This window comes from Crinia signifera, chromosome 7 (assembly GCF_055691185.1).
Source record: "Crinia signifera chromosome 7, ASM5569118v1, whole genome shotgun sequence".
Taxonomy (NCBI): domain Eukaryota; kingdom Metazoa; phylum Chordata; class Amphibia; order Anura; family Myobatrachidae; genus Crinia; species Crinia signifera.
In genome coordinates, this window is record NC_139223.1 from 19,262,168 (window position 1) to 19,282,016 (window position 19,849).

Genomic DNA, 19,849 nt, shown 5'->3' on the forward strand with positions numbered 1-19,849 from the left:
GTCCTGCTGTATAACAGGGTGTCCTGCTGGGGTATTCCCCCTCTGTCCTGCTGTGAGCCTGTCTGCCTCCTGCATTCACTATACCACCTGACCTTATGGAAAGCAGGCATCCTGTGGCAGTGCTGTGGACGTCACTGAGCGCTATGGTATGGCCCATCCTACTGCTACTGTGTGACTATGGAGATTGCATGGCTCTGTGTGTGTGTGATTCACAGGAACTGTAGCCTATATCTCCATACACATATAGGTCATGTATGTAGCATCTTCTCTTGTTTATATTGAAACTGCTGTACAACACCAGGTATTCTGTATTTTGCTATTATGACCCTTGTCATATACTTGGTAATGTCACATAGTGTTGTGTAGGTGATGTCACATAAGTGGTGATGATGTCACTTTATTGTCCACAGCCACTTTCTTCAGCTGCTCAGAGTTCGGTTCAAACCAGAAGTGGGAACCCGGGATACCTAGTTGGATTTCCTGTGATCAGCGACAATGGACACGTATCCTTATTCCATGTGTGTCCTTTCTCGGCACGGGGCTGCACAGGTGTACTGGTAACACTCCCGGCACGGGGCTGCACAGGTGTACTGGTAACGCTCCCGGCATGGGGCTGCACAGGTGTACTGTAACGCTTCCGGCACGGGGCTGCACAGGTGTACTGGTAACGCTCCCGGCACTGGGCTGCACAGGTGTACTGTAACGCTTCCGGCACGGGGCTGCACAGGTGTACTGGTAACGCTCCCGGCACTGGGCTGTGCAGGTGTACTGGTAACGCTCCCGGCACGGGGCTGCACAGGTGTACTGGTAACACTCCCGGTACGGGGCTGCACAGGTGTACTGGTAACACTCCCGGCACGGGGCTGCACAGGTGTACTGTAACGCTTCCGGCATGGGGCTGCACAGGTGTACTGTAACGCTTCCAGCACGGGGCTGCATAGGTGTACTGTAACGCTTCCGGCACGGGGCTGCACAGGTGTACTGGTAACGCTTCCGGCACGGGGCTGCACAGGTGTACTGTAATGCTTCCGGCACAGGGCTGCACAGGTGTACTGGTAACGCTTCCGGCACGGGGCTGCACAGGTGTACTGTAACGCTTCCGGCACGGGGCTGCACAGGTGTACTGTAATGCTTCCGGCACGGGGCTGCACAGGTGTACTGTAACGCTTCCGGCACGGGGCTGCACAGGTGTACTGTAATGGTTCCGGCACGGGGCTGCACAGGTGTACTGTAACGCTCCCGGCACTGGGGGATTCCGTATGAAATCCCGGCAGTCGGGATCCCGGCGTTCAAAATCCGGACGCCGGAATCCCGACAAGGGGGGGACGTGGATCGCCCCCCCCCTTGCGGGCTCGCTGCGCTCGCCACGCAGCGGGCCCGGTGCCTCGCTACGCTCGGCACGCTAATTTATTCTCCCTCCAGGGGTGTCGTGGACTCCCACGGAGGGAGAAAGTGTCGGGATTCCAGCGTCGGGATTCTGAACGCCGGGATCCCGACCGCCGGGATTTAAACTGCATCCCGCACTGGGCTGTACAGGTGTAATGTAAAGCTCTTGGCACTGGGCTGTACAGGTGTACTGTAACGCTCCCGGCACGGGGCTGCACAGGTGTACTGTAACGCTCCCGGCACGGGGCTGCACAGGTGTACTGTAACGCTTCCGGAACGGAACTGCACAGGTGTTCTGTAACGCTTCCGGCACGGGGCTGCACGGGTGTCCTGTAACGCTCTTGGCACTGGGCTGCACAGGTGTACTGTAACGCTCCCGGCACGGGGCTGCACAGGTGTAATGTAATGCTCCCATTACGGGGCTGCACAGGTGTATTGTAACACTCCAGGTACAGGTGTACTGTAACGCTCCTGCACAGGGCTGTACAGGTGTACTGTAACGCTCCTGACACTGGGCTGCACAGGTATACTGTAATGCACATAGGTGTACTGTAACGCTCCTGGCACATGGCTGTACTGCAAGGCGCATGGCTGTACAGGTGTACTGTAACACTCCCGGCACGGGGCTGTACAGGTGTACTGTAATGCTCTTGGCACGGGGCTGCACAGGTGTACTGTAACGCTCCCGGCACGGGGCTGCACATGTGTACTGTAACACTCCTGGCACGGGGCTGCACATGTGTACTGTAACGCTCCCTGCACGGGGCTGTACAGGTGTACTGTAACGCTCCCGGCATGGGGCTGTACAGGTGTACTGTAATGCTCCCGGCATGGGGCTGTACAGGTGTACTGTAATGCTCCCGGCACTGGGCTGTACGGGTGTAATTTATTATTATTTATTTATTAACAGTTTCTTATATAGCGCAGCATATTCCGTTGCGCTTTACAAAGTGGACAGTGATACAACAAAACAGGGTATTTACAGACAGTCAAAATGTAGGTGTAATGTAACGCTCTTGGCACTGGGCTGCACAGGTGTACTGTAACGCTCCCGGCACGGGGCTGCACAGGTGTAATGTAACACTCCAGGTACAGGTGTACTTTAACGCTCCTGGCACAGGGCTGTACAGGTGTACTGTAACGCTCTGACACTGGGCTGTACAGGTGTACTGTAATGCACATGGCTGTACAGGTGTACTATAACGCTCCTGGCCCAGGGCTGTACTGCAAGGCACATGGCTGTACAGGTGTACTGTAATGCTCCCGGCATGGGGCTGCACAGGTGTACTGTAACACTCCCAGCACGGGGCTGCACAGGTGTACCGTAACGCTCCCGGCACGGAGGTGTACCGTAACGCTCCTGGCACGGGGCTGCACAGGTGTACCGTAACACTCTTGGCACGGGGCTGCACAGGTGTACCGTAACGCTCTTGGCACGGGGATGCACCGGTGTACGGTAACGCTCTTGGCACGGGGCTGCACCGGTGTACCGTAACGCTCTTGGCACGGGGCTGCACCGGTGTACCGTAACGCTCTTGGCACGGGGCTGCACAGGTGTACCGTAACGCTCTTGGCACGGGGCTGCACAGGTGTACCGTAACGCTCTTGGCACGGGGCAGCACAGGTGTACCGTAACGCTCCTGGCACGGGGGTGTACTGTAATGCTCTTGGCACGGGGCTGTACATGTGTACTGTAACAAGCCCCCATCGCCTGGGCTTAGTAGCAATGAGAAGTACGGATGACATCAGAGGCACAAGGCATTTCCGCTATCAGTCTGGTTACTAGGAAGCAGCAGTGACGTCTGTGTATTGTGTATTACTACAGACACCATAAGAGCCCCTGTAACATCTGCACTAATCAGGTGGTATCTATATAAGCAAGAGAAATTACTTCACTTCATAAATAATGAAATCACTATAAATACAATATCAGTATCACTCACTAACAGGTTAATTGCAGCATTACCTAATTATCCATGCAGGATAAGCCCATCATTAGTTGGCCAACTGTGTCTGCACTACAAATCCCAGCCAGTCCTTATAAATAAAATGTGGGAGATACAGTATGGTGTCCTCTGGGTCACAGTAAGTGGTTGCTCTCTGGCTCCCCCTTGTGTCCTCATTGCATTATTACCCCTGACCCCTGGCAGCTGTTGTTACTGAGGTCTCTGGTGGGAGAATCGTGCACTTACAGCCCTGTTGGGTTTGGGATGAACTCGCTGAGTGGCTGCATGATCCGGTAAGCTTTCCTGTGTTCCTGGGCACACATGTATGTGAGGATGCTGTACAGTATCTAATATGTCCCCTCTCTTTCACAGTGGAACAACCCTAGATACATGTAGTGACCTCCAAGCTCGGTCATACCAACTGCTGCTGGGGGGCAGTGTGCCACAAAGCTTGGCAATGTTTGGGAACGCCACCAGTACCCAGAGCGGGAGCTGGACACCTATCCTGTATGAGAACTGCAGCAGCCAGGTGACTGGTCCCATTCATGTTTCCATCCTCGCGGACAGCATCAGAAGTTGTACACAGTGGTAGATATGGCTATTACCATTCTGTACAAGTGTTTAGCATAAGTAGGACATCAGGGGGAGACTTATCAAAGCTTGGGAGAGAGATAAAGTGATTAGCGCTGCAGGTGACTGGCACAGAGCAGTACGCACTGGTGCCGAGTCAGTGATTAGTGCTCCAGGTCACTGGTGCAGAGCAGTACACAGGTCAGTCAGGCACCGGTGCTGAGTCAGTGATTAGTGCTCCAGGTCACTGGTGCAGAGCAGTATACAGGTCAGTCACTCGGCCAGTGATTAGAGCTGCAGGTGACTGGCACAGAGCAGTATACAGGTCAGTCAGGCACTGGTACTGAGTCAGTGATTAGCGCTGCAGGTGACTGGCACAGAGCAGTATACAGGTCAGTCAGGCACCAGTGCTGAGTCAGTGATTAGCGCTGCAGGTGACTGGCACAGAGCAGTACACAGGTCAGTCATGCACCGGTACTGAGTCAGTGATTAGAGCTGCAGGTGACTGGCACAGAGCAGTATACAGGTCAGTCAGGCACTGGTGCCGAGTCAGTGATTAGCGCTGCAGGTGACTGGCACAGAGCAGTATACAGGTCAGTCAGGCACCGGTGCTGAGTCAGTGATTAGCGCTGCAGGTGACTGGCACAGAGCAGTATACAGGTCAGTCAGGCACCAGTGCTGAGTCAGTGATTAGCGCTGCAGGTGACTGGCACAGAGCAATACACAGGTCAGTCAGGCACCGGTGCTGAATTAGTGATTAGCGCTGCAGGTGACTGGCACAGAGCAGTATACAGGTCAGTCAGGCACTGGTGCTGAGTCAGTGATTAGCGCTGCAGGTGACTGGCACAGAGCAGTACACAGGTCAGTCAGGCACCAGTGCTGAGTTAGTGATTAGCGCTGCAGGTGACTGGCACAGAGCAGTACACATATCAGTCAGGCACCGGTGCTGAGTCCGTGATTAGCGCTGCAGGTGACTGGCACAGAGCAGTATACAGGTCAGTCAGGCACCAGTGCTGAGTCAGTGATTAGGGCTCCAGGTCACTGGTGCAGAGCAGTACACAGGTCAGTCAGGCACTGATACTGAGTCAGTGATTAGCGCTGCAGGTGACTGGCGCAGAGCAGTATACAGGTCAGTCACCCGGCCAGTGATTAGAGCTGCAGGTGACTGGCACAGAGCAGTACACAGGTCAGTCAGGCACCGGTGCTGAATTAGTGATTAGCGCTGCAGGTGACTGGCACAGAGCAGTACACATATCAGTCAGGCACCGGTGCTGAGTCAGTGATTAGCGCTGCAGGTGACTGGCACAGAGCAGTACACATATCAGTCAGGCACCTGTGCTGAGTCAGTGATTAGCGCTGCAGGTGACTGGCACAGAGCAGTATACAGGTCAGTCAGGCACCAGTGCTGAGTCAGTGATTAGTGCTCCAGGTCACTGGTGCAGAGCAGTACACAGGTCAGTCAGGCACTGATACTGAGTCAGTGATTAGCGCTGCAGGTGACTGGCACAGAGCAGTACACAGGTCAGTCAGGCACCGGTGCTGAATTAGTGATTAGCGCTGCAGGTGACTGGCACAGAGCAGTACACATATCAGTCAGGCACCGGTGCTGAGTCAGTGATTAGCGCTGCAGGTGACTGGTGCAGAGCAGTACATAGGTCAGTCAGGCACCAGTGCTGAGTCAGTGATTAGTGCTCCAGGTCACTGGTGCAGAGCAGTACACAGGTCAGTCAGGCACTGATACTGAGTCAGTGATTAGCGCTGCAGGTGACTGGCGCAGAGCAGTATACAGGTCAGTCACCCGGCCAGTGATTAGAGCTGCAGGTGACTGGCACAGAGCAGTATACAGGTTAGTCAGGCACTGGTGCTGAGTCAGTGATTAGCGCTGTAGATGAATGGCACAGAGCAGTATACTGGTCAATCTGGCACCTGTGCTGATTCAGTGATTAGCGCTGCAGGTGACTGGCGCAGAGCAGTATACAGGTCAGTCACCCGGCCAGTGATTAGAGCTGCAGGTGACTGGCACAGAGCAGTACACAGGTCAGTCAGGTACCGGTGCTGAATTAGTGATTAGTGCTGCAGGTGACTGGCATAGAGCAGTACACAGGTCAGTCAGGCACCAGTGCTGAGTTAGTGATTAGCGCTGCAGGTGACTGGCACAGAGCAGTACACATATCAGTCAGGCACCGGTGCTGAGTCCGTGATTAGCGCTGCAGGTGACTGGCACAGAGCAGTATACAGGTCAGTCAGGCACCAGTGCTGAGTCAGTGATTAGTGCTCCAGGTCACTGGTGCAGAGCAGTACACAGGTCAGTCAGGCACTGATACTGAGTCAGTGATTAGCGCTGCAGGTGACTGGCGCAGAGCAGTATACAGGTCAGTCACCCGGCCAGTGATTAGAGCTGCAGGTGACTGGCACAGAGCAGTACACAGGTCAGTCAGGCACCGGTGCTGAATTAGTGATTAGCGCTGCAGGTGACTGGCACAGAGCAGTACACATATCAGTCAGGCACCGGTGCTGAGTCAGTGATTAGCGCTGCAGGTGACTGGCACAGAGCAGTACACATATCAGTCAGGCACCTGTGCTGAGTCAGTGATTAGCGCTGCAGGTGACTGGCACAGAGCAGTATACAGGTCAGTCAGGCACCAGTGCTGAGTCAGTGATTAGTGCTCCAGGTCACTGGTGCAGAGCAGTACACAGGTCAGTCAGGCACTGATACTGAGTCAGTGATTAGCGCTGCAGGTGACTGGCACAGAGCAGTACACAGGTCAGTCAGGCACCGGTGCTGAATTAGTGATTAGCGCTGCAGGTGACTGGCACAGAGCAGTACACATATCAGTCAGGCACCGGTGCTGAGTCAGTGATTAGCGCTGCAGGTGACTGGTGCAGAGCAGTACATAGGTCAGTCAGGCACCAGTGCTGAGTCAGTGATTAGTGCTCCAGGTCACTGGTGCAGAGCAGTACACAGGTCAGTCAGGCACTGATACTGAGTCAGTGATTAGCGCTGCAGGTGACTGGCGCAGAGCAGTATACAGGTCAGTCACCCGGCCAGTGATTAGAGCTGCAGGTGACTGGCACAGAGCAGTATACAGGTTAGTCAGGCACTGGTGCTGAGTCAGTGATTAGCGCTGTAGATGAATGGCACAGAGCAGTATACTGGTCAATCTGGCACCTGTGCTGATTCAGTGATTAGCGCTGCAGGTGACTGGCGCAGAGCAGTATACAGGTCAGTCACCCGGCCAGTGATTAGAGCTGCAGGTGACTGGCACAGAGCAGTACACAGGTCAGTCAGGTACCGGTGCTGAATTAGTGATTAGTGCTGCAGGTGACTGGCATAGAGCAGTACACAGGTCAGTCAGGCACCAGTGCTGAGTTAGTGATTAGCGCTGCAGGTGACTGGCACAGAGCAGTACACATATCAGTCAGGCACCGGTGCTGAGTCAGTGATTAGCGCTGCAGGTGACTGGCACAGAGCAGTATACAGGTCAGTCAGGCACCAGTGCTGAGTCAGTGATTAGTGCTCCAGGTCACTGGTGCAGAGCAGTACACAGGTCAGTCAGGCACCGGTGCGGAGTCAGTGATTAGAGCTGCAGGTGACTGGCACAGAGCAGTACACAGGTCAGTCAGGCACCGGTCCTGAATTAGTGATTAGCGCTGCAGGTGACTGGCATAGAGCAGTACACAGGTCAGTCAGGCACCGGTGAGGAGTCAGTGATTAGCACTGCAGGTGACTGGCACTGAGCAGTACACAGGTCAGTCAGGCACCGGTGTGGAGTCAGTGATTAGTGCTCCAGGTCACTGGTGCAGAGCAGTACACAGGTCAGTCAGGCCCCGGTCCTGAGTCAGTGATTAGCGCTGCAGGTGACTGGCACAGAGCAGTATACAGGTCAGTCAGGCACCGGTCCTGAATTAGTGATTAGCGCTGCAGGTGACTGGCATAGAGCAGTACACAGGTCAGTCAGGCACCGGTGCGGAGTCAGTGATTAGAGCTGCAGGTGACTGGCACAGGTCAGTCAGGCACCAGTGCTGAGTCAGTGATTAGTGCTCCAGGTCACTGGTGCAGAGCAGTACACAGGTCAGTCAGGCACCGGTGCGGAGTCAGTGATTAGAGCTGCAGGTGACTGGCACAGAGCAGTATATAGGTCAGTCAGGCACCGGTGCTGAGTCAGTGATTAGCGCTGCAGGTGACTGGCACAGAGCAGTACACAGGTCAGTCAGGCACCGGTGATGAGTCAGTGATTAGCGCTGCAGGTGACTGGAGCAGAGCAGTATACAGGTCAGTCAGGCACCGGTGCTGAGTTAGTGATTAGCGCTGCAGGTGACTGGTGCAGAGCAGTACATAGGTCAGTCAGGCACCAGTGCTGAGTCAGTGATTAGTGCTCCAGGTCACTGGTGCAGAGCAGTACACAGGTCAGTCAGGCACTGATACTGAGTCAGTGATTAGCGCTGCAGGTGACTGGCGCAGAGCAGTATACAGGTCAGTCACCCGGCCAGTGATTAGAGCTGCAGGTGACTGGCACAGAGCAGTATACAGGTTAGTCAGGCACTGGTGCTGAGTCAGTGATTAGCGCTGTAGATGAATGGCACAGAGCAGTACACAGGTCAGTCAGGCACTGATACTGAGTCAGTGATTAGCGCTGCAGGTGACTGGTGCAGAGCAGTACATAGGTCAGTCAGGCACCAGTGCTGAGTCAGTGATTAGTGCTCCAGGTCACTGGTGCAGAGCAGTACACAGGTCAGTCAGGCACTGATACTGAGTCAGTGATTAGCGCTGCAGGTGACTGGCACAGAGCAGTACACAGGTCAGTCAGGCACCGGTGATGAGTCAGTGATTAGCGCTGCAGGTGACTGGCACAGAGCAGTACACATATCAGTCAGGCACCGGTGCTGAGTCAGTGATTAGCGCTGCAGGTGACTGGTGCAGAGCAGTACATAGGTCAGTCAGGCACCAGTGCTGAGTCAGTGATTAGTGCTCCAGGTCACTGGTGCAGAGCAGTACACAGGTCAGTCAGGCACTGATACTGAGTCAGTGATTAGCGCTGCAGGTGACTGGCGCAGAGCAGTATACAGGTCAGTCACCCGGCCAGTGATTAGAGCTGCAGGTGACTGGCACAGAGCAGTATACAGGTTAGTCAGGCACTGGTGCTGAGTCAGTGATTAGCGCTGTAGATGAATGGCACAGAGCAGTATACTGGTCAATCTGGCACCTGTGCTGATTCAGTGATTAGCGCTGCAGGTGACTGGCGCAGAGCAGTATACAGGTCAGTCACCCGGCCAGTGATTAGAGCTGCAGGTGACTGGCACAGAGCAGTACACAGGTCAGTCAGGTACCGGTGCTGAATTAGTGATTAGTGCTGCAGGTGACTGGCATAGAGCAGTACACAGGTCAGTCAGGCACCAGTGCTGAGTTAGTGATTAGCGCTGCAGGTGACTGGCACAGAGCAGTACACATATCAGTCAGGCACCGGTGCTGAGTCAGTGATTAGCGCTGCAGGTGACTGGCACAGAGCAGTATACAGGTCAGTCAGGCACCAGTGCTGAGTCAGTGATTAGTGCTCCAGGTCACTGGTGCAGAGCAGTACACAGGTCAGTCAGGCACCGGTGCGGAGTCAGTGATTAGAGCTGCAGGTGACTGGCACAGAGCAGTACACAGGTCAGTCAGGCACCGGTCCTGAATTAGTGATTAGCGCTGCAGGTGACTGGCATAGAGCAGTACACAGGTCAGTCAGGCACCGGTGAGGAGTCAGTGATTAGCACTGCAGGTGACTGGCACTGAGCAGTACACAGGTCAGTCAGGCACCGGTGTGGAGTCAGTGATTAGTGCTCCAGGTCACTGGTGCAGAGCAGTACACAGGTCAGTCAGGCCCCGGTCCTGAGTCAGTGATTAGCGCTGCAGGTGACTGGCACAGAGCAGTATACAGGTCAGTCAGGCACCGGTCCTGAATTAGTGATTAGCGCTGCAGGTGACTGGCATAGAGCAGTACACAGGTCAGTCAGGCACCGGTGCGGAGTCAGTGATTAGAGCTGCAGGTGACTGGCACAGGTCAGTCAGGCACCAGTGCTGAGTCAGTGATTAGTGCTCCAGGTCACTGGTGCAGAGCAGTACACAGGTCAGTCAGGCACCGGTGCGGAGTCAGTGATTAGAGCTGCAGGTGACTGGCACAGAGCAGTATATAGGTCAGTCAGGCACCGGTGCTGAGTCAGTGATTAGCGCTGCAGGTGACTGGCACAGAGCAGTACACAGGTCAGTCAGGCACCGGTGATGAGTCAGTGATTAGCGCTGCAGGTGACTGGAGCAGAGCAGTATACAGGTCAGTCAGGCACCGGTGCTGAGTCAGTGATTAGCGCTGCAGGTGACTGGTGCAGAGCAGTACACAGGTCAGTCAGGCACCAGTGCTGAGTCAGTGATTAGTGCTCCAGGTCACTGGTGCAGAGCAGTACACAGGTCAGTCAGGCACTGATACTGAGTCAGTGATTAGCGCTGCAGGTGACTGGCGCAGAGCAGTATACAGGTCAGTCACCCGGCCAGTGATTAGAGCTGCAGGTGACTGGCACAGAGCAGTATACAGGTTAGTCAGGCACTGGTGCTGAGTCAGTGATTAGCGCTGTAGATGAATGGCACAGAGCAGTATACTGGTCAATCTGGCACCTGTGCTGATTCAGTGATTAGCGCTGCAGGTGACTGGCGCAGAGCAGTATACAGGTCAGTCACCCGGCCAGTGATTAGAGCTGCAGGTGACTGGCACAGAGCAGTACACAGGTCAGTCAGGTACCGGTGCTGAATTAGTGATTAGTGCTGCAGGTGACTGGCATAGAGCAGTACACAGGTCAGTCAGGCACCAGTGCTGAGTTAGTGATTAGCGCTGCAGGTGACTGGCACAGAGCAGTACACATATCAGTCAGGCACCGGTGCTGAGTCAGTGATTAGCGCTGCAGGTGACTGGCACAGAGCAGTATACAGGTCAGTCAGGCACCAGTGCTGAGTCAGTGATTAGTGCTCCAGGTCACTGGTGCAGAGCAGTACACAGGTCAGTCAGGCACCGGTGCGGAGTCAGTGATTAGAGCTGCAGGTGACTGGCACAGAGCAGTACACAGGTCAGTCAGGCACCGGTCCTGAATTAGTGATTAGCGCTGCAGGTGACTGGCATAGAGCAGTACACAGGTCAGTCAGGCACCGGTGAGGAGTCAGTGATTAGCACTGCAGGTGACTGGCACTGAGCAGTACACAGGTCAGTCAGGCACCGGTGTGGAGTCAGTGATTAGTGCTCCAGGTCACTGGTGCAGAGCAGTACACAGGTCAGTCAGGCCCCGGTCCTGAGTCAGTGATTAGCGCTGCAGGTGACTGGCACAGAGCAGTATACAGGTCAGTCAGGCACCGGTCCTGAATTAGTGATTAGCGCTGCAGGTGACTGGCATAGAGCAGTACACAGGTCAGTCAGGCACCGGTGCGGAGTCAGTGATTAGAGCTGCAGGTGACTGGCACAGGTCAGTCAGGCACCAGTGCTGAGTCAGTGATTAGTGCTCCAGGTCACTGGTGCAGAGCAGTACACAGGTCAGTCAGGCACCGGTGCGGAGTCAGTGATTAGAGCTGCAGGTGACTGGCACAGAGCAGTATATAGGTCAGTCAGGCACCGGTGCTGAGTCAGTGATTAGCGCTGCAGGTGACTGGCACAGAGCAGTACACAGGTCAGTCAGGCACCGGTGATGAGTCAGTGATTAGCGCTGCAGGTGACTGGAGCAGAGCAGTATACAGGTCAGTCAGGCACCGGTGCTGAGTTAGTGATTAGTGCTGCAGGTGACTGGCACAGAGCAGTACACAGGTCAGTCAGGCACCGGTGTGGAGTCAGTGATTAGCGCTGCAAGTGACTGGTGCAGAGCAGTATACAGGTCAGTCAGGCACTGGTACTGAGTCAGTGATTAGCGCTGCAGGTCACTGGTGCAGAGCAGTACACAGGTCAGTCAGGCACCGGTGCTGAGTCAGTGATTAGCGCTGCAGGTGACTGGCACAGAGCAGTACACAGGTCAGTCAGGCAGCAGTGCTGAGTCAGTGATTAGCGCTGCAGGTGCCTGGCACAGAGCAGTACACAGGTCAGTCAGGCAGCAGTGCTGAGTCAGTGATTAGCGCTGCAGGTGGCTGGCGCAGCACACAGGTCAGTCAGGCACCAGTGCTGAGTCAGTGATTAGTGCTGCAGGTCACTGGTGCAGAGCCATATACAGGTCAGTCACCCGGCCAGTGATTAGTGCTGCAGGTCAGTGGTGAGGAGCAGTACACAGGTCAGTCACCCAGCCATTGATTAGTGCTGCAGGTCACTGGTGCAGAGCCGTGTACAGGTCAGTCAGTTGCCAGTGATTTAGCACTACAGGTGACTGGCACAGAGCAGTAAATGGGTCAGTCAGATCTATAAAACATGCCCTGCGGGGGAGGTGTGGCTGAAGGAGCTGACACTCTGATTATTCATCTCCACAGGGCGACTGCTCATCCAGCTGCCTTCTCCCAGTCTCCCTGCACATGCAGATCTTATGGGCGGACGTCGGGCTCCTGTCTAATCCCCAGGCACAAGTGCTTGGTGCTCGCTTCAGCTACAGGTGCCAGCTCGTCAAGGTGAGACTCAGACTTGATCCCTTCATCTCCTTGGGCGGTGTTATGGGATTAGACAAGGACGAGTGACTCAGTAGAGGCAAGGTGCAGGGCAGCGCTCAGATGGCGGTGCCCACGTCATGCCATTGCTTGAGCTGCCAACAGGACCTCTGTGATGGGGGAACAGCGTGTACACGGGTCAGACAACGGTCATTCTACCCTGACAAAGTGCCACCCAGCAATCCCCATAATCTATAATTGTACCAATCTAGCCACACATGTGGGCAAGTGTCTGGCTCTGCCCCAATCTGTAGCGCTGGACGCTGATCTTCTGCCCATACAGGGTGTTCCGGGCATGCTTGTGTAAGCCTTTCCTTGCCCAACCATTCAGCAGATACCTAGATTAAAGAACCAAGGTTACTGGCCCTTTAACTGGGGAATTATTAAAGCATAACGGTCCCATAACGTTTGATATGTCCTTGTACAGAGGCAGTGGGCTGTTGATCAGATTTGCTCCGTGCCACTGAGAGATGCCCATTGTGGTGGACATGGGTGACAGCAGTGGGAAATGTTTGGCTGCCTGGTCATACATCTCCCTGCTAACGTGGCACAGACTGGCATAGAGATGGGTATCTTGGCAGTACGCTTGGTATTGCTATAGACGCTAACCGCATGTTTCTCATTCTTTCCACAGTGCCAGGATGCCACCGTTCTCCAGACTCAGGTTTCTTTCACAGACCTGACACTACGCGGCCCTACCCCGCGCGGCTACCCCACGGTTACATCCCGAAACCCCCTGGGATTCTTTTCTCCTTTTCAGTGTAGCGGTGTGGTGGCGAAAGCCGGGAATTCCCGCCTGGTACTAGGGCTGCTTATTATATGCTGGGGCAGAAGTGGGTAGACATTACCCTAATCCCTGCGAACACTAAAGTGCTCAAAATGACCGTTCAGACGGTTTGTATTGGATAATTCCCCAGTAAGAGAGATTTATACACTTTTCTAAATAAATTTTTTTTTTTATTTAACATCTCCTTGTTTTCAACTAAATATACTTATTTGTGAGGCGTGGCATGGTTGGTAAGTGCTGGTTTAAACACTTCATCATGAACTTCAGAGAACAGCAAAGCTCCTACTAAAATGACCCATTACAGGAAGGAATGATCACAATTCTCATTAGGAAGCAGAGACACAATTTACCAATGCCAAGCTGTCTAGAAGAGGGTAGTCTCCAAAATGCATGAGAGTTGATGCCTGCAACCTTCCACCAAAGTGTCAGACACTTCAGTGGTAAAGCCCAGGTCACCCTGTCCTATAGAGAAATCCATTATGGAAGTAGATGCATTATAACTGGATTACATTAGATTATACCATGGTTTATGAGGAGTTACGGTATATGCTCTCCAGACTGATAGTGCGTGACTCAACACGAGCTCTTCCGTTTGGGGTGATGATTAGCTGAAGTACGTGGTTGCTATAATAACACATGGTGGTCAGATCCTAAATGGTGCAGTCTTCCATGTGTCTTCCCCACACAGATGGAGCAAGTTATGGTGTAATCTCAGGAAATCTTGGTGCGGGAGGCCCCAACTGCAGGAGTCCTCTGTAAGCCAACAGAACAAAGGAATCCTTCTCATCAGAACATTGCAGCTGGGTATACATCCTCTGTATAGGAAGCAAGTATTTAGTTCTAGGCCTTCTTCCCAGTCACAGAAATCATTCTCCAGCCAGTGCATTATAGGGGCCAGTGTATGAACCTTACATAATGGGGGGTATCCAATGCTGTGGGCGAGCGGTGCAACGAGCAGAGCTTTCTGCTAGCTGTCACCATTCAGCCTGTCAGTATTCAACACAGCCCCCTCATACGCCAATTCCCCCTCGCTCCATTTTTTGAGCGAGGGGGAATTGGCGTATGCGGCTCCAGAAGCAGCGAGACTTGTGGCTAAATACAGCGAGTTTCCTGCATTTGGCGCGGATCTTGCTGTTTTGGGGAATTCTCGCCGCCCTGTGACGGCGACGATTTCCCCAGAAAATTGAATAGGGCGAGCGGCCGGTGCGGATCGCTGGTTTACTGCAATCCTCGCTGTTTAACCCCCTCGCCGGCCGCATTGAATACCTGCCAAATGAGTGCTCCTGCTAAGGAACAAGGACTGAGTCTGAGAACCACCAGCATCAAGGATATGTAAAAAAAATAATAATACTACCAACCAATCAGCATGTATCATTTTTCAAACACAGCCTGGGACTTGGCAGGTAGCAGCGGATTGGCTGATCCTTTCCCTCTCCTCTGAAAAGATGCTTCATGTTAATCGTAAGAATGTGAACTTCATTTTCCCACCTGCCAAAACCAAATTTGGTGATTAATATCCCTATATCTGGTGTTTGTCAGGAAAGGGAACTGTGTTCTCCACATAGGACAGCACGGATACAGTGTGCTAGATGGGACAGGTCGTCAGGCCCGATACAGATTTTTGTATTTTGGCTTATTTAACAATGACCATTTCTAGGTGGTTAGTTCTTCCCTGACCACCCCGTGTCCTGAATAGAACAATGATCTCATGCTAATTACAGCTGGACAGAGCAGGAGCATCCAATAAGCCGGAGGACAGACTTGTACTATTAGTAGGAGACAGAACGTGGAAGAGATCGTGCATATTACACCCTGCTTACACAGAGATCTATTCTGTGTATTTCAGGTATCAGTTCGCTAGTAGGGATGTTAACTGCTAGGGTGCAAGTAAAAATCCAAATGAGTCCCACACCAAATCACCTAGCCCTTGTGTTAGAAATACCAGATCCCCACTAAGCCTTCAGGGCAATTGTGGTAAACTGTATCTCTCAATGCCAGGCGCAATGTGGGCATACACTCTGGAAAATCCCAGAACTCACCCGTGACATCAGTATAATGGAGCCCATACACTTATGAGATATTGTATACAATCATTCAGTTTCAGCCACATCTGTTCGATTAAGTGAAATTATTGTCTGCACATTTTAGGGACCATGCAACGCGATGCACTGGCCCAGCGGCCGAAAGCCGCATCAACAGAGAAGTTGTATGTACTGAACATACTATCGAATTGCAGAAACAATCGCATGGGACTTTTAACCAGATGCAAATACAATTCGCTTTTGGCGGCGGGTTTAAGAAGAGGGCGCCAGAGACACCACTAGCTGCGTCTGTCTGAGTAGCTTAGCACTGATAGGTCACTGCAGATGGCATGCAACACGGGGTGCTGGAAGAGGGTAATTTAGGCACCACGAGCTGTGATCGGACATTGCCTTGCAATATGGCATAAGTGTATGGGCACCATTAGAGTCCTTTTCTGTACCGATCATGTATATTAGCAAGGAGAACACACGCACAGTTAGGCTTCTGTACCATCCCCTAATTTATTACCAGTTATTTATATATAGCGCACACATATTCTGCAGCGCTTTACAGAGAATATTAGAACACTCACATCAGTCCCTGCCCCAGTGGAGCTTACACTCTATATTCCCTACCACATGTACACGCACACACAGACATTCTGGGTTTCGTTTTGTTAGGAGCCAATTAACCTACCTATAAAAGTTTTGGACCGTGGGTGTAAACTGGAGTACCCAGAGGAAACCCATGGGGAGAATATACAAACTCTGCGCAGTTAGAGCCATGGTGGGAATTGAACCCATCACCTCAGTGCTGTGAGGCAGTAATACTAACCATTACACCATCCGTACTGTCCCGTATATATAACACATGGTGGGAATTGAACCCATCACCTCAGTGCTGTGAGGCAGTAATGTAACCATTACACCATCCGTACTGCCCCGTATATATAACACATGGTGGGAATTGAACCCATCACCTCAGTGCTGTGAGGCAGTAATACTAACCATTACACCATCCGTACTGCCCCGTATATATAACACATGGTGGGAATAGAACCCATGACCTCAGTGCTGTGAGGCAGTAATGTAACCATTACACCATCCGTACTGCCCCGTATATATAACACATGGTGGGGATAGATCCCATGACCTCAGCGCTGTGAGGCAGTAATGTAACCATTACACCGTCCGTACTGCCCCGTATATATAACACTTGGTGGGGATAGATCCCATGACCTCAGCGCTGTGAGGCAGTAATGTAACTATTACACAGTCTGTACTGCTCAAAGCATTATGAGCGTTGCTACAATACCAGGCAAAATATCTATTTGCATTATAGACTGCGACAGCATTAGGGTACCTAGGCAGAGGAATATACCCACAGCCAATCGCTTTAGGCCAGGGCTGGGCAACACCAGCCCTCCAGATGTTTATGAACTACACATCCCAGCATGCCTTGCATCAGTTTCAGCATGGCCACATAGCAAAACTAATACGAAGCATCCTGGGATGTGTAGTTCATTAACATCTGGAGGGCCGGTGTTGCCCAGCCCTGCTTTAGGCAATAATGCCCTTAAAAGTAAGAACAGGTATTATTTATTTAATCCTCCCTAGGACACCAGTGATTTACACATGTACTGGGGCTGGCTAGATTCACAGGACAAGAGCATTTGAGCCACAGAACCTGTGTAAATCATACAGTCAGGTCCATCGACACAACTCTCATATTTTGGGCTCCATACACCAATGGATTTGAAATGAACCAAACAAGATGTGCTTTAACTGCAGACTTTCAGCTTTAATTTGGGGGTATTTACATCCAAATCAGGAGAACGGTGCAGGAATTACAACAGTTTCTATATGTGCATCACACTTTAAGGGACCAAAAGTAATGGGACAATCAACTCAAAAGCCATTACATGGACAGGTGTGGGCTAGTCCCTCGTTATTTCATCATCAATTAAACAGGTACAAGGTCTGGAGTGGATTCCAGGTGTGACATTTGCATTTGGAATCTGTTGCTGTCAACTAGGAGATCCAATGATCTGTCACTATCAGTGAAGCAGGCCATCATTAGGCTGAGAAATCAGAACAAACCCATCAGAGAGATAGGAAGAACATTAGGTGTGGCCAAATCAACTGTTTGGAACATTCTTAAAAAGAAAGAACGCACCGGAGAGCTCAGCAACACCAAAATACCCGGAAGATCACAGAAAATAACTGTGGTGGATGACAGAAGAATTACTTCCCTGGTGAAGAGAACTTCTTCACAACAGTTGGCCAGATCAAGAACACTCTCCAGGAGGGAGGTGTATTTGTGTCATGGTCAACAATCAAGAGAAGACTTCACAAGAGTGAATATAGAGGATTCACCACAAGATGTAAACCTTTGGTGAGCCTCAAAAAAACAGGAAAACCAGATCTAAAAAAGCCTTTAGTTCTAGAACAACATCCTATGGACAGATGAGACAAAGATCAACTTGTAGCAGAGTGATGGGAAGAGAAGAGGGTGGAGAAGGAAAGGAACTGCTCAAGATCCAAAACATGCCACCTGATCAGTGAAGCATGGTGGTGGTAGTGTAATGGCGTGGGCATGTATGGCTGCCAATGGAACTGGTTACCTTGTATTTGTTGATAATGTGACCGCTGACAGAAGCAGCAGGATGAACGCTGAAGTGTTTCCAGCAATATTATCTGTATTGCAGCTCCGTTCCAGCTCCAGCCAGGCCTATGCTCCCGCTCAACACCCTGTGATACCGCCTCCCGCTCAGTTCCAGCCAGGCTACTACACCCATCCTTACAGCAAGATTGCCATTAAAGGACAGGTATATAATCAGTGTACAGCAGGGAGGGCACTTCTAGAACAACCACCCCTACCATCTCCAGTCAGAGAAAGGATGGTGGGATGTTACAAGTTCTCACCTCCCATAATACTCAGTTTGCTATAAATGTCTGCTGATCCCTTGGCCCCTGAGCAGATAAAGGGTTAACGTATCATCTCAATTATCAAAGTTTAATGGGTATTTCTCAAAATTCAGTCATATGCTTCCGAACTCATTGGACTGCGCATCACAGTGCAGATGGACAATGACCGGAAGAATAAGTGGAATGTTCTGCAATGGCCGAGTCAATCACCTGACCTGAATCCCATTGAGCATTTCACTTGATGAAGACAAAACTGAAGGGAAATTGCCCCAAGAACAAGCAGGAACTGGAGACAGAGCATCACCAGGGATGACACCCAGCATCTGGTGAGGTCTATGTGTTCCAGACTTCAGGCTGTGATTGACTGCAAATGATTTGCAACAAAGTATTTAAAAAAAAAAGAAAAAAAAGGAGGGTTTTGATTTAGGATTGTTTCTTTTGTACCATTACTTGGGTGCCGGACGCGGTCCTGACAGTCATTTACCCGACGTCGGGATCCCGACTGTCGGAACCCTATACCACACCCCATTACTTTTGGTCCCTTAATAAGTGTCAGGCACATATAGAAACTGCTGTAATTCCTGCACCGTTCTCCTGATTTGGATGTAAATACCCTCAAATTAAAGCTGAAAGTCTGCAGAGCAAGCACATCTTGTTTGTATCATTTCCAACCCATTGTGGTGGTGTATAGAGCCCAAAATATGAGAGTTATGTCGATGTCCCAATATTTATGGCCCCGATTAAGGCGGGTATTCAATGTGGGGGTCACGGCGGTCGAGCTTGCTCGACCGCCGTAACCCAGTCCCGTTCTTGGTCAGCTCGACCGAGAACATGTAGGCAGGATTCAGTGTCCCATCTGCAGCAGGATGAGAAGGGGGCGTGGCCACGAGTTGCGACCGGGAAGATACAAGCTGCAGCCGACAGCTCGTCACTTCCCGGCAAAACGAGTCAGGCTCATTCTGCCGAGATCCCCGATAGCATTGAGCAGGGTAAGACAGCATTGAATAGGGCCTGATGGGAGATGCTCACCGGTGATTAAATATCCCCCTTAGTAGTGTCCAGAATTAAAGGGATAGGCAAGCCTATGGTCTAGGAGCAGTTAGGCTGCAGTCCTGTCTCTCTCCAGGATCAGAACTCATTAAGGACTTTTACAATCTGCAGAACGGACCACTGATTATCCAGAACCTTAGTGTTAATGAGCTGCGACCACAGTTCCCAAGCAGAAGAAAAGACACAAGTCCAGGTAATTTCTACATTCATTTCATTTCAGACAAGATAAAAAGGTCTCCATAAAAAGCCACAGCTCAGTTGAAACAGGGTAAAGCAACATATGCTCCCGCCCCCTCTCCACTCCAGCCAGGCCTGTGCTCCCGCACCCTCTCCACTCCAGCCAGGCCTGTGCTCCCGCCCCCCTCCCAGTTCCAGCCAGGCCTGTGCTCCCGCCCCCTCTCCACTCCAGCCAGGCCTGTGCTCCCGCCCCCTCTCCACTCCAGCCAGGCCTGTGCTCCCGCCCCCCTCCCAGTTCCAGCCAGGCTTGAGCTCCCGCCTCCTCCCAGTTCCAGACCCCTCTCCGTTC

The 19,849-nt window shown here is 52.1% G+C and overlaps 1 protein-coding gene across 1 annotated transcript in view; it reads left to right on the forward strand.

Annotated features, from left to right (window-relative positions):
* The window catches only part of TCTN3 (tectonic family member 3), a 28,674-nt gene extending 15,170 nt beyond the window's left edge, over positions 1–13,504 (forward strand). Inside the window, exons 10-14 of the mRNA XM_083152536.1 lie at positions 411–503; positions 3,537–3,625; positions 3,705–3,861; positions 12,367–12,501; positions 13,172–13,504. Of these exons, the coding sequence (XP_083008662.1) occupies positions 411–503; positions 3,537–3,625; positions 3,705–3,861; positions 12,367–12,501; positions 13,172–13,378 (681 nt within the window). The 3' untranslated portion in view covers positions 13,379–13,504. The remainder of the gene's footprint in view (positions 1–410; positions 504–3,536; positions 3,626–3,704; positions 3,862–12,366; positions 12,502–13,171) is intronic.
* The last annotated feature ends 6,345 nt before the right edge of the window (positions 13,505–19,849 follow it).